At 38.7% G+C, this 14866-nt stretch overlaps 1 protein-coding gene across 3 annotated transcripts in view; it reads right to left on the bottom strand.

Moving 5' to 3' along the window:
* Positions 1-14866, bottom strand: part of TPRG1 (tumor protein p63 regulated 1) — a 136587-nt gene that overhangs the window by 90213 nt on the left and 31508 nt on the right. For all 3 annotated transcript variants that reach the window (XM_072807819.1, XM_072807820.1, XM_072807821.1), the window contains one exon: positions 8755-8846. In XM_072807819.1, the coding sequence (XP_072663920.1) occupies positions 8755-8846 (92 nt within the window). The remainder of the gene's footprint in view (positions 1-8754; positions 8847-14866) is intronic.

The raw sequence follows: 14866 nt of genomic DNA, 5'->3' as shown, positions 1-14866 counted from the left end.
CAGTGAAGGGTTTCAAACAGTAGATAACTCTCTCAGAATTAAATTCAAGTCAAGTTCATGATGCGTTCTGAGCCTCTACATGCCAGATACTACTGGGAGGTGGGCAGAGATGGGCTTGGACAGAAGTGAATCAGAATCAGGCCCTGCCTTAAGGAATGCTTTCCTCACAGTGCTCACAGTAAACTATGCTATATGTAATACAACGTGACCAGAAAGAAGAAAAGGATTATTCTGACTGAATTAATATGGAAAGGCTTTATAGACATAGCACCTCTGAAGGACAGGAAAGTTCTGAACAAACATATAGGAGAGAATGACATACAGAATAAGCAAGTGAGTGAGTATAATCATGATGATCATGCCAAAGCACTGTGTCAGGAACTTTTAGAAACCAGGAGGCTGTTCACTTTGACCAAGGATTTGTAAAGGGGTTTAACAGTAAATAAGATTAGAAGGCAAAATTCATTCCATAACACGCAGGGTTTTGAGGATGCAACAGGAGAATATGTAGGCAATGGGGAGCCATGAAAGTCCTCTGATGAGAAGCACAAGAGTGACCTACCTGAACAAGGGTTTCTTAAATTTTAACGTACATAGAAATCAACTGGGGATCCTGTGAAAACACAGACTTAGGTTTAGTATGTCTGGCATGGGTCCTGAGGATTAGCACTGCTAACAAATCCCTAGATGATGCTGATGTACTCATTCTAAGACCACTCTGAGTAACAAGGTCTAGAATAGGATGTATGCAAAAATGGATGGGGTTGGGTATGAGATACATTTCAGAATGTTAATTCAATTTGCATAGTATGCTTATTACTCATGACCAGAAAGATGAGAAATCCCTGATTTCCAGGGTTCTTTGGGGTCTTTCTACTTTTTAAAAATGATCAGTAGCAGTATTGTTCATTACAAAAGTAGTTCATCATGCCTTAAAATTAGACTGGAACAAGATAAAGTTATGATTGGCCTTAGCCCATCAGTGACACCCACCTGCTCCTGCAGGTATTGGACTTTTGAGTTGACTCTAGGAAAACACTAAATAAAGTCAAATGAATGGCACAGGGAGTATGATCTGGAGAAGAAAAGAGGAAAAGTTCTTTGAACCTGCTCAGTAAGTCTCTGCCCTCCTCTCTGCAAACAACAGACAATCCACAAAGAAACCAGACATAGGCACAATGAGGCACATTTAGGCCACTTAAACTACAGTGATCACTGTCTTAGGAGACGAAAACTCATGAAAAGCAGCAAGAGACACAGGATGAGAAGACAACGAGGCTGGGTGAGGGGTACTGTGAAGGCAAGCCCTCCTACAACCTTAATAAGTAGTTGCCCTTAGGCAAGCCATTTAATCTCTGGGTTTCTTCATTCATAAAATAAAGCCAAGAGTTCCTCTTGGCCTCCTCCCATGGATCTGTCTGAGGATCAAATGCAAGGGCTGGTGTGAAAAGTGGTCACCCATAGTGCCACTTTGGGGATCCATTAATGCCAGGGCACCCTGTGCCTGAGAAATATTCCCCAGTTGTCTGTTCCCCAGCAATCCTTTCTCTCTCAGGATGCCTCTCTTTTTATTTAAACTACCAACATAACTCTTTCTGCTGTGAAATCTGTCTAAATCAAGCAGAGATGTCCTACACACTTTCGTGTAGCCCACCCAGCCCAAGAAACAGACTTGTGACTTTATCCCATCAGTTTCTGCTGGAAGAAAGACAAAATATAATCCAATAAGGGGCACATGTGGAATCTGGGCACAACAGCAAAAGGATCATTTTAGCAAAAGTCAAGGCAGCACAATGCATCAGAGCCCCAGTTCTGTTTTCATCTCTGTTACACTTCTGAGTCTTGATTTACTCACCTGCAAACTGGAGGCAATGTTTCCTACTTCAAATAATTGCTATGAAGATTGGATTAAATGTAGCAGAGCACTTTTTAACTACAAAGTGCTATAGAATATTCTTTTTTTAAAGGATCAAAATATAAATGGAGAAGGCCTTATATGTTTTCATTTCTCTTTCTACTTGTGGAGTCTTACTCTGCCCTACTGGTAAATATCCTTCACTGAGTGCTTCAATTTTAAAAGAATAATATAAATCCTTAAATTTGTGTAACCACTGACAGTTTGGAAAATAATCACCCAATAATAGATGAATGATCAAGTACCTTTACAAAAACTACACGATAACAAGGAAAAATACAAGGAAAAGCCTAAGGGAAGTGCCATTTAGAGATCATCAAAGTCAGACGTATTATACCAGTATCACAGCAAATGCAGGGAAATCATTTATCAGGACATGTGGTACAATTTAAATGTCTCATAAAGGTTATTTATTAATATTATAACCAATCTTTGGCAAAGATGTGTGAAGAAAGGCTAGAAGGAAAAATACACCAAAAACTAACACTGGCTTTGCTTCTTTCAAAGACGGTGAATTTCTAATGGACTAAAGACTGTATTAAAACAAATACCCTAATTAAAAAACCAAATGGCAAAACCTACTTCTTGTTTACTGAGCTACACTGATAGTGAGTAGCAGAACCAGGATTCGAACCTAATCATCGACTCAAAACAAAACAAAACAAAACAAACAAACAAAAAACAAACAAAAACAACAACAACAAAACAACAAACAAAAACAACAACAACAACAACAACAAAAACAAAAAACAAAAACCATCTGACTCCAAATTCAAGACTCTTTCTTTCTCAGCGGGTTCAGGGGAAGGTAGGCGATGAAACACCATAAGTATTTTCCAGAAAGATGAAGAGTGAGAGTTACTTGACCCCCAGCCACTGGAGGCAAGTCTTATCATTTAGAAATAAGAGGAATGAGAACATCCGCCCCACCACTTTGGACTAATGTGTTGGAGAGAAGATCCCATCTCCTCCTGCCTCCTTAAGCACTGTATACAAAGACATCTTGAGTACATTCTACTGAAGAGCCACTTCATTGCCATTATAACACAATTTTTGAGGCTTCACGGAGTGTCAAGGTGTTCTCCTTGGTGTTGCCTTAATGGATCACTTCTAAATTTCTTCACACAATTTCTTTAAAAAGTTCTTTCCCAGAAGGGCCAAGAAGGACAGTGAGAGGAGGAAATAAAGTTAAGATAAACACCACCCTGTCTTAACAACTACAGAGGCATATATAACTCCAGGATGGACTGGACTGGAGGCCTGGGTCCTAACTGGAGTCTTCTTAGGGTTCTATTCTTAATGGTTTCAGCTACCTGGGATCTAACTGGAGTTGATGGTTGCGTCTCTACAGTTCTCTGCTTGGCCTCTCTGTCCATCATTCTCATATCTTCACCCAAGTGCCTTCAAACTAATTTTTCTAATCTGACTGAATAATACACCTGTATATATTTAGGACGTCACAAAGCAGCTCACTTGAATTTGGTTGATATCCCTTGGAAAATGTCTTTACTGACTTAATATTACTTAATGCACTTAGATTCTAGAGAAGGTAAGACGATAAGAAACAAAATATGTCAGGATTACTGTCCCTTTTGAAAAAACTACTTAAGAGATAGTATCTGGATCCATATGTAAAGCCATCCATTCAACATCTCCATGTGCATCCTCTATGGACATCTCACACACATTTTTCCCCCAAAACAGTATTCAGCAAGTTCTATAAAAAGCAAATGACAAGATTGTTGGCATAATTAAATGAGATTGCATGCACAAAGTTCTTTCTGCAACGTTTGGCATATGGCGTGCTCTCAATAACGTAGTTATCATTTCCTTCTAAACCTGGAATGGTGGTAGAGTGAACCCATCAGTTTCCCAGGCCAAAGCCCAAGAGTTGCCCTGAACTCCTTCCTCACAGATGATTAAACACAGAGATCCACAAAGTCCAGCTCTGTGGGTTATTAGTTTGCCTCTCAGTCCCATATGCACCCTTCAGTACATGCTCTATGCTAAACAACAGAATTCCATTAAGCATTTCTTCTTTAAAGTGTGCCCCTTGTTACACTTTTGCAGTAGAGAGCACAAGAGGGATGTAACAAAAAGAAGAGGCTTTTTATAATTTCCAGCCTGGACTGAGGATCAGCTCTGTAGGTATGAGAACAGCTATGGACTCTGGCCAAAGCCTCATGCCCAGAACATGGACCCTCAGCAACCTTACAGCCTCCACTTGGCAATAAGCTTCCTTCAGCTGTCTGTTCAGGGTTCTTCAAAGGAAAAGGTGACTTTTGTGGAATTGTATAATAGTTTTTCTAAATGCTGGAAAAATATTCCCTCAATTTTTCATGTGTCTTATTGCAGCATCACAGCCACAGACATGACATACTTTTAAGTTTAATCTGCATTGTCAAAATGTTCTCTGTCACTTTCTTGAGTTTAGACAATCAACAAAGCAATAAAAGGAGCTCTGATCTCTCATGTTTGCTGACTTCCATGGTTTACTTGCTGCCACCAGGGTCAATTCCAAGCTACCAATGTGACAACACTGAAGGCACAGTTGAGAAGAGGTGCACAGTGGTGCGCCATCATGTAGCATTTCCACTACACAAATACAGTAGGCATGAAGATCAAATGGAACAGCAAAATGAAGTAAAAAAGTCAGAAAGTAAGGAGTTTTTCAGTATATTGCCTTTGTTTTAAATTTATTTAGTGTGGAATTTTACATTTTAATCATTAACAATCATTCCTAAGATTATAACATTCACCTGTCATAAACCAGTGTAGACCAGCCCCAGCCTAGCATTGCATCAGACCCCATTGTACTGCACAGTATCTGATTTGTCATCCAGCCTTCCACCCATGCATTGATCCTTCACATTTCCAACATCTATAGGCCATACACCTTCATCCACAATTCCAAATCCAATAAAGTCCTGAGAATAGTAAATGCACCTTGTGGTAAAACCCAATCTTAACCAACATGAAGCCATTTCTTCTATTTTTACTATCACATATTTCCCTGCAAAAATGTTAATGTGTTTGATTAATGGGGGGTGCTGTCCTAGACTTCTACTGGGGGCACAAAATAAAACACATATGCATTGTTTTACCTTTCTAAAATCTGACACATCCTCAATCTGATTCACATATGGCTCCAAGGGTTTTAGATAAGGGATTATGGCCTTCAGTGATCTTTATAAAATAGAAATACAGTCACACTTTTGTCACCCATCAGTGTCTCCCCATCACCTATGGGGTAGAATCTAAGTTCTTAAACCTGATACTTAAGGCCTTTAAGCACTCATGATAGTGCCCACATCACCTTTCTATATCAAACCACTTCTCTGATCACCCATGACTAAAGGTTGAGCTGAGCTCATTAGTCACCCCACACCTACACCTTACTCCCTTTGGGAAAGAATCAGAACCCAGCTAGTGTGGGGTTGCAGTCTGCCTTCCTCACTTTTTCTGTTATCTGCCCACTTCTTCACCCTTCATCTCCATTTCCTATCCATTAAAAGGCAATCACAAAACCAGCAAGGCTGTAGTGAACATAAAGCAAGTTCATGGACATGAAGTTCTTTTGTAATGTGCTGTATACATGAGAAGGGTGTTCACTCTTATCATTCTGAAACTGAAATACTTGTTTGAAAGCGAATATTCTTTAAACTGTTGGATAGTAGCTAGGAGTTTCTCATTTCCATAAAAGGAACTAACCATTGATGTGCATAAAGCCCAGTCATATCCGTCACACACACAAAAAAGTGTTACACTTGAAAGAGTCTTGTGTGGTTGATGCAGTTGAGGAAGCTGTTATATAGTATTGCCTCTGTAAATCATAAGAATTGAATGGATGGGTCTCATCTCAGTAGAAAAAAGAGAAAAGAAGACAAGAGTAGCCGCCAGGCTCTCACTTTAGTGTGCCTGTGTATTTATAGTTTGCTTTAGTTTTTTGTTTTGTTTTGCTGTTGTTTTTTGGGAGAATATTTGGGTTGAATATCGTTTGACTATTTTTATGGTCGTATTTACCTTCCCTACATTGGTGTGTTACAAATAAACAAAGACTTTATTGCGAAAGGTCATTCAGAATCTCTAGGCATGCCCTTCCTTTGATAAATGCCTCCCATCTTCTGCTTGAACAGTCACAGTGACTGGGAACCTATTCATTTAGCCCATATGCCTGAACCTCTTAGTTACAATTGGCAGCTCTTTCTCTACAAGAAGGCAGTCTAAATCAGCTTTAAGACTTAACAGGCAAAGAAAAGCAACTGTCAAATTCTTACTATGGTAGAAATGACTGGAATCAAATCTTTCTTAATAGATGGCAGGAAGAGGTGTAGAAGGATTTTGACAGAGAGGAAGACCAAAAAGAACACAAAAGACTAAAAAAAAAAAAAAAAAAAAAAAAAAAAAGAACACAAAAGACTACCATCTAAAGAGGAGAAATGGTGGGGGGGGGGCGCCTCTGCGGCTTAATTGGTTAAGTGTCTGACTCTTGGTTTTGGCTCAGGTCATCATCTTGAGGTCACGGGATTGAGCCCCATGTCGAGCTTCACACTCAGCATGGAGTTGGCTTTGGATTCTCTCTCCCTCTCCCTTTCCTTCCCTCTGTCCTTCCCTTCTGCTCCCTCTCTCTCAAAATAAAATAAATCTTTAAAAAGAATAAAATAAAGAGGAGAAATGGTTCCAAAGTGCAAAGGAAGAAAGTCTGACAGCATATGACAATGATTGCTTAAAATTTCAAGTAAACAGGATACATCCCTCATTATTCTCTATAAAATAAATGAATACCACAAAGCAAAAGAGAAATAGAAAACTAGTTGCCAGATAGTCTTTACTAACTCTTTGAGCTTCCCATTAGGGTCATAGCTAGGTGCAAAACTTGAGTCTTTGAGGCGTAAACTGTTCAAATATATCTGAAAACTTCTGGTCTTATTAATCATCCCAGTTGATGTTAAATCAAACAGACAGAATTATGGTGCTAAGTCTCAATGCAGATCATAGTCTCCTTTGTTTTTGGACAAATTAAATCTACTGGCCTTTATAATCACTGAACAAAAACACTCAAACAAACAAACAAAAATAAGACAAATTTCCATACAAATAAGACAAACAATTAAAACATGCAATATTAAAGAAATTGTTGATTTTATTATTTGAGAATTCAAAATGCCACACCTGGATTTTGAAAGACACCATTCATGTATTTTTTCTTATAAATGAAATTCATTGTAGAAACAAAATAGGTGTCTTTTTCTGATTAGACCTTCAGAATTTAAGTAGACATCTGTCCTAATCAAGGCAGACATTTTATTTGCACAAGTCAAATTTTACCTTGCACATGGAAGGTGGGGTGTAAAATATGCATTGGTAAAAATGAATAAGTAGAAAACCTAAATTATAGACTTTTCTTCTCATTACAGATAACCCAGAGATGAAAGAGATAGAGAAGGATAGGACAGAAATAAGGGCAGAGGTAACCGAACAAACAAACACAAAAGGACTTTACCAATAGTTAGAACTTGTGAACAGAGGAGGAACACTGACATCTGTTGAAAATCCCCTATGGGCTGGGGCCTAAGAGTTTCACCATGCTTTCTCACTTAGCCCTTGTAACAATTCCTCAGGCGCATATCATAATCTCTAGTCTAAACATGAAGAAACAAATGCTTAGAAATGGTCAATTTGGCTTTCCAAGCTCATTTTTATTCAGTTCATAGAACCCCTTTGAGACAATAATGTAATATGGCAGTCAGTCAGATGGACCCACAGATGATCTGGTTCTACATTCCATTGACTGAGGGAGTTGTTCTGCTGGCCTGGAAGGTTGAACATTCAAGTGTTGCCCATCACCCACCACCAGAAAAAAAAAAAAAAAAAACTTAGTCAAAGAAGATGTCCTGCCCAGGGGTGAAAGATTAAATGATTCTTTTTACTAGAAGTATAGGAATTACTGAGCTTTTCTGCTGGAGCCTTTGGAGCCAGAAAACTCACTGAACCAACTGAGTATCCAAAATAGAGTTCTAACTACATTCTTCATTTAATACTGTAGATTCTATAGCAGGAAAAAAAAAAAAGATTCTATAGCAGAAAAGAGGTGTCTCTTTCTCTTATTATGTGAATATATCACTTATCATTGTAAAGACCATGGTATTCCTAATAGTCTCCTGGTAAGCAAAGAAAAAGTCATAGACACCAAAGTTTCAGGGCAAGACACAAAGGTAACCATCTTCATGGTGTCATTTGCAATGAAAGCTAAGATAAGCCTTGGGGATAAATGGAGCACTTATTAAAGGAATAAGGACTCAAGTGTTAGACTTGGTTTTTATCCTAATTTTGGACTGATGGCCTGTCTTCTCTATCCTGCATGATTTCCTTGGTTTCATGGGCCCATGTTACCATACATAAGATAAAATTCGAACTGTATACATTGACGTCATTCATCTTTTCTAACCTTCTTTTCCACTGTACCCAGAGTGGGATGGTTACTAACCTGATATGGCTGGAAGAGAGTACTTGTAAGAGACAGAGGTTGGAAACAAAGAGATTGGTGAGGAGGCCAATGCCATGTTCCTTGAGAGCCATGATGAGGGTCTGACCTAAGCGAGTCAGGGTGATAGCGGAGTAAAGCGACTAGCCCAGAAAATTGTTGTAGGAGTCAAACCTAGTAATGCATCAGCCATAGGGCACCACAAAACTTTATTTTGTAACTGGGGGATATGCCAGTCAATTCTTACGTGGCATCCAGAAGCAATTCTTCCACGTATCTATCTCCTATTCTGTTATAGTGGTGTTAAGGAAAATGCTAGATTTCTATTGTCCTTCACTTAGCCATAACTACTCACTCTGTCAAGAGCCAGAAGCCTTGAATTGTCTCTCCAGAAGTCTTGGCTATGTGGCCTTTCAAGTCTTCCATGGCAGTCTCAATGGCCCCAGGCTGAATGGGAAAAAGAAAATACTTGGTTTAGAGAAAACTGAGCTGTCTTTTTTGCTTATGATTAGTGAGTATAATCCGTAGTCTCCTCCAGAAAGCTGATGGGAAAGATAGGTCTTGCGTTTGTCTGTTTGTTCTAGGAACAGCCTGCCGGGGAACTTAGTCTTGAACTCTGGTATTTACTAAGCTGTTCTTCTTGGGTGGGACCAAAGTGATCCGAGTCCTGTCTTCCATGATCATACTCATACTTTCTCATAGAAATGAAAAGAGCCATTTTCAGAGTGCCAGTTTTCTTTGACAAGCATGTTTACCAGAAAGTTCAAAGGATTTTGCAATATATATATATTTTTTTAAATCAAACCTTTCTCTCTTCAAAGAGCACATGGCAATATAACATCTAAGAGAAACCTTTTTCTTTTTTTCTTTAAAGATTTTATTTATTTATTCATGAAAGACAGACAGAGAGAGAGAGAGAGGCAGAGACATAGGCAGAGAGAAAAGCAGGCTCCTTGCAGGGAGCCTGACGTGGGACTCGATCCTGGGACTCCATGATCATGCCCCAGGCTGAAGGCAGACGCTCAACCATTGAACCTCCTAGGTGTCCCGAAAAACTTTTTCTAATATTCTTACCATAATTTTAGCTGACTCTGGAGAATTAACTTTTTTTTCTCCTTGCCTTGCATCCTTTACCCTTCTCCAAACAGGTGTTCCTCCTATGGGCCTACCTCTCGTTTAAAAGCTGATTAACCCTTTTCCGATAAGAAATTCATAGACCTCTAGCTCAGTGATTCCTAAAATTCAGTGTACATGAGAATCAAAAACATAATGCTGGGCATTGTTTTCAGAGTTTCTGAGTTTATAGGTCTGGAGTGGGCCCAAGCATCTGTATTTCCAACATGTTCACAGGCGATGCTATTGGTGTGGGACTGTACTATGAGAACTGTGGCTCTCTAGACAATTACTCTCAACCTTGAGTACACATCAAAATCACCAAGGGAACTTTTACAAATTCTAATGCCCAGGCCTCACACCAGAGCAATCATATCAGATACTCAGTGGATGGGACCCACATATCAGTACATCAGGATTTTTTAAAGCATGCCAGATGACTCCAATGTGTAGCCAAGGTTGAGAACCACTGCAGCCCAGGGGTTATCTAGTTTAAGACATTTAATTTTATAGGTGTGGAAACAGGGGCCAGTGTGGGGAAGTAACTTGTCAAGTTCACTCAGCTAAGATGTGGTAGAGACAAGAAAATAGACATACCATTGCCCCACCTACAATGCAGTGCTGGCCTCATTCCCAGCCCTGAGCTACTGACAAGTAGGTTGCCAGTTCTTGAATATTCTCTATATAACAGGACTTTAATACTAACCACATATTCTCTAATATTAACATTTCCAATCCTCCCAGGCTGAGACTCTCTTCTCACAAAAGGAAACCAGGATACTAGGATGGCCTAGGACCCATTCAAATACCTTTTCCTCTCAGAGGTAGGGTGGTGGTAGGATTTGGGTTTGTTTGCTTTCTCAGCGATAAAAGGCTTTGAAATATTTTGGCCACAGAATCCATTGGTCATGGGAAAAAAAAAAACTTATAATAGGAGAATCCATATATGAAAATGAGGAAAAGAATGGCACTGCTTCAGATGAAGTGGTGGGAAATGGTGTAGAGCTTTCCCTACTTAGTCCTGCACCTCCCCATCCAATTCACTTAGCACAGCCCAAGTCATCCAGGAAATGTGCATCGAACAGAGTCAAGTGACCTGGGTTCCTGTTCCAGATCTCTTATAAATCAATTCTGTGACCTGTAGCCAATGATTTGAGTTTTCTTGGCCTCCATTTCTTTATCTATAAAGACAAATGAGGAGACTGAATAAAAGCTTTCTGAGCCAAGCTGATGATGAAAGCCTCCTGGAAGTCTTTAAGAAAATATGATCACAGCCCTTATACCAAGACATTCTGATTTTCTCATTTAACACATTTCCTGTTGAATTGAATAGTCAGCCAGTGGACTGAATAATTTCTGACTCCTTTGTCATTCTCTGCGGCTGGTTCACAGATTGTCAGAAAGCTAATATGGCAGCCCATGCCTAGTAGAAGCTGTGAGTCATAAAATCAGTAAGTTCTGGAGCATCAATCAAGTATGCCTTGAGCCCCCACTGACAGAGAAGGCCGCATCAACATCACTGTTCTAGTGACCCTACTGGCAGGACCAAACTATGCTGGAGGGAAATCCTTTATAATCCCATGACAACGTTCCCATCTCCAACCCGAACTCCCTGTGATTACAGCCTGGCTGCATCAAGCCCACTGCTCAAAATCATACTTTCTTTGATGATTCATCCTATTTTTCCTGTCTCTTTTCTTATATCCACATAATTTCTTCCTCAGCTAATATAGCTCAGTAGTGAAACTAATACTTTGCAGAAGAAAAAAAAACTGTAAGTGAAATTGGAGAATAATGAAATAATCCTAAAATAAGCATTTTGTTGAATGCTTCTACACCAGGCACTTTGCCAGAACATGTGAAGATGAATATAAAATTGTAGAATTTTTCAAAACCTTACTTGTCTTCCCGAAGGAAAGCATTTGGCAAAATCTACCAAAAATGATCTCTCCTTTGATCTAGACATTCACATTCCACTTCTCTGAAGTCATACTATGGATGTTCTTGCATATGTGCAAAATGACAGATGTTTATACAGTGCTCTTTGCAGCCTTATTTGTGAATAGCAAAATTTTGGAAATAAGGCAAATATAGATCAATAGGGGACTTGTTAGATATAATAGAGGACATATCCATACAATAGAACATGATGAATGTGCAAAAAAAATTGGAAATCTGTGTTAATATGGAAAGATTTCAAAAGGCATTATTAAATGAAAGAAAAAATGTTCAGAAGACAGGGTAAATATGTTGCATTTTTGTATAAAAAGAGAAGGGATAAGAACAAATATTTGCACATGCTTGTATATGCTAAAGCAACTCTAGAGGGATACCTAGAAAATGTTAACAGTGGTCTCCTATGGTTGGTGGGGGGAGGCACTTGATGGGACAGTGGATGGAGGTGATGTTTTACTGTATACCTTTGCAAAACTTAAATATTGAACATCAGTGTGGCTTCTACAAAATGGTTGGGAAGTCTCTGGAGTTCTGCCAACATCTTCACTGAGTGTGGTGTTCTCACCTTCAGCAGAAACAGTGGTTGTGACTTTATGGAACAGTTAATCACTGTATCCTGATAAGAGTATTTTACTCTCTTCTGCTTGTCATCATTGGTTAACTGGAATAAATTAACTTCAGCCATTCAGTGTAGAAAATGAGATAGTGTGTGAGCACTCTGACTTGTGTCTAGGGCAAGGTTTAGATCTCAGCCTTTCTATTTGCCATGAGTCCCATATTATGTCCTTATCATTCCAGACATCAGTTTACTTACTTGCTGGGCTGATAAGACAATATTAACTGTAACGGAGCTGTTGGGAAATGCCAAAAACCTCTGGGAACACTGGATAATAAAACACTGTATTTTCATTCTTATTGTTAGCATTAAATGAAGGGAAAATAGTAGTACCAGGATTTGGAGGTCAAATGATCACTGCAATGGAACAATTAGCTTGAAGACTCCATGCCACCTAGGACTAATAGGAAAGTACACTGGAATAGTAAGTATACCTCATCCAATACACATATATTTCTAATGCTAAATCTGAAGAAAAATCATGAGGGGGGAATCCTTATTTACAAGTCCTTACACAGCAGACTGGGCAATATCTTTTCTAATAGTTCAGCACAGAACGTCTTCAGTCAAAACAAACCTACTAAGGGAATTTCAAAGATGTGTGTGTGTGTGTGTGTGTGTGTGTGTGTGTGTTTCCTTATGGTTCCTTAAATTAGACTAGCCAGGGGCCAGTCGTCACATAAATAATATGTCCACTGGTAACTGTTTCCCATATACTGGACTCCCTAGCTAGACAATAAGAGGAGGGGGCCATAAAAAAAGGAATGCTCCCAGGAACTCAGATACCATAAGATCTATCTTGTGGGTGTCATCATGCCCAGATAGAAATCACTTTGTGATAAACACATAAGAGAAGAAAAACAGCTCTAAATTGGATGTGATTTGTAAAGTCCAGGGCAAATGTGTCTTTCTCTGAAAATAAAAGAAATGCCTCTTAATTTATTATTGTTAAGTATCTGCCCTCAGAAAGAAACATCAAATTTATTACAATTTTCAAGGGATTTCAGTGTAAGGAGGGGAATCAAGAAACCTTTTGCCCAGTGAGATATGTAATTTCTAGACCAGAAAGAGACTCACACAGACAATAATAATATAAATAATATATTTAGTTGTTCCCAATGCAAGAGTAAGACTCAGGGAACCCTATAGTAAGAGAAGAGGGAAAGGGAGAGAGTATGAAAGCCAAATTAGTGTCATGAAAGCAATGACATCTTGCTACACAATGGGAAGTCCTGAACCTGCTTATTAAAGTCTCGTTCCTCACAATAGAACACAGGCTATAAAAAGGCCATGGGGAACCATTAATTAAATATTAAAAGATCAAATAGTTTTAGTCCCATTAGTTTGTATGTAATTTACATTCTCAAGTATAAATTTAGAGATAATTCCCCATCCCTAATCGCTTTCAACTTTCTGATAAGGTATCTGCAAATATAGAGTCCTACAGGGAGTTTAAAAATATCTTTCCCCATGCATATCAAGTATTGTTCCTTTCATAAGAAGTTGCTTTTGAATATCAGTCTCCACAACTAAAGAGATTATCATAATATACCTCGAGTTATTAGCCTTGAGTGGTACTTTTGTTCAGAAAAGGCACCAGGCCTTTTTTAGATATGTCTAAGCAATAAAATAGCAAATGAACAAAAACAGGAGGAAAAAGTATCCAAGCAGAGTGATAGCCAGTGCCTCAGACATTCTCATGACCTCTCATTCATTGACCAAGGTCAGAGGCTCTAGAGGGGTGGTAAAAAGCATCAGGAGTTCTGGCATGGCCCCCCCAAATTACTGGTTGACTTTGGACAAGTCACATCTCCTTTCTGTGTTTCGGGGATTGGATTAGATATCCTCTAAGACCTTTTCTTTGAGCACAAATATTGCTGTGTTGGAAAGGCACAGTTCAGGAAATAAATGATAGTCTGGAAGCCCGTGGATAGGAAGCAACATCCCTGATGCCACATGAAAGAATATAAGAAGTTTAAGGAACCAGATTGACTGCTTTTATAATCTGGTATGATCTAATGCATTAGAGATATGACCTAATGCATTAGGTTATGATGCTTAAAAATGCCTCTTGGGGGCACCTGGGTGGCTCAGTTGCTTAAGCATCCAACTCTTGATTTTGGCTCAGGTCATAATCTCAGGGTCATGAGACAGAGTCTCTTGTTTTTCCTGGATTAATTTTAACTTCCAGAGCAGTCACATCTTTGCATATCCAGTTTGAAACTCATATAATTGAACTTCTTTCTTATTACAGCATTGGGTATCTATTTCTGGTCCCTAAGAAACTGACTGCCATTCTGCTACAGCAAGTCAAAGAGTAACTTTCCTTTCTGGGTTAAAAGATGTAAGTAGGAAACAACTTCAATGTCCAGCAAAAGTTAAATAAATTGTAGAATATTCTCCATAGCAGGATGTAACTAAATTGTTAAGTGATTTTATGGAAGTATAGTTATTGGCATAGGAAATATTTTTATGCAACCAATTGCACAGGTCAGGGAAAAGCAACACAGGATACACACCAAAATGTATAAGCACACATTCAATATACTTGGTTAATGTTGGGCAGGTGACTTTCATTTTGCTTATTGACATTTTCCTTTTTTTTTTTTTAACAATAAACCACCTTCTGTGAAATGATTTTAAAATATTTAACGAAACAAAATGCTTGATCAAGGAATTCCGCAGCTCATTTACTTACTGTTCTTTTGAATTTACAACCTATATGCTTTAAATTCTTACACAGTAGTAAACTCACTTCTTTTTAATTGCTGTGTGGGATCCT

The sequence above is a fragment of the Canis lupus genome, chromosome 31, assembly GCF_048164855.1.
Source record: "Canis lupus baileyi chromosome 31, mCanLup2.hap1, whole genome shotgun sequence".
Lineage (NCBI taxonomy): Eukaryota > Metazoa > Chordata > Mammalia > Carnivora > Canidae > Canis > Canis lupus.
Note: the sequence above shows the minus strand (reverse complement) of the source record. Positions and strands in the feature narration are given on the sequence as shown.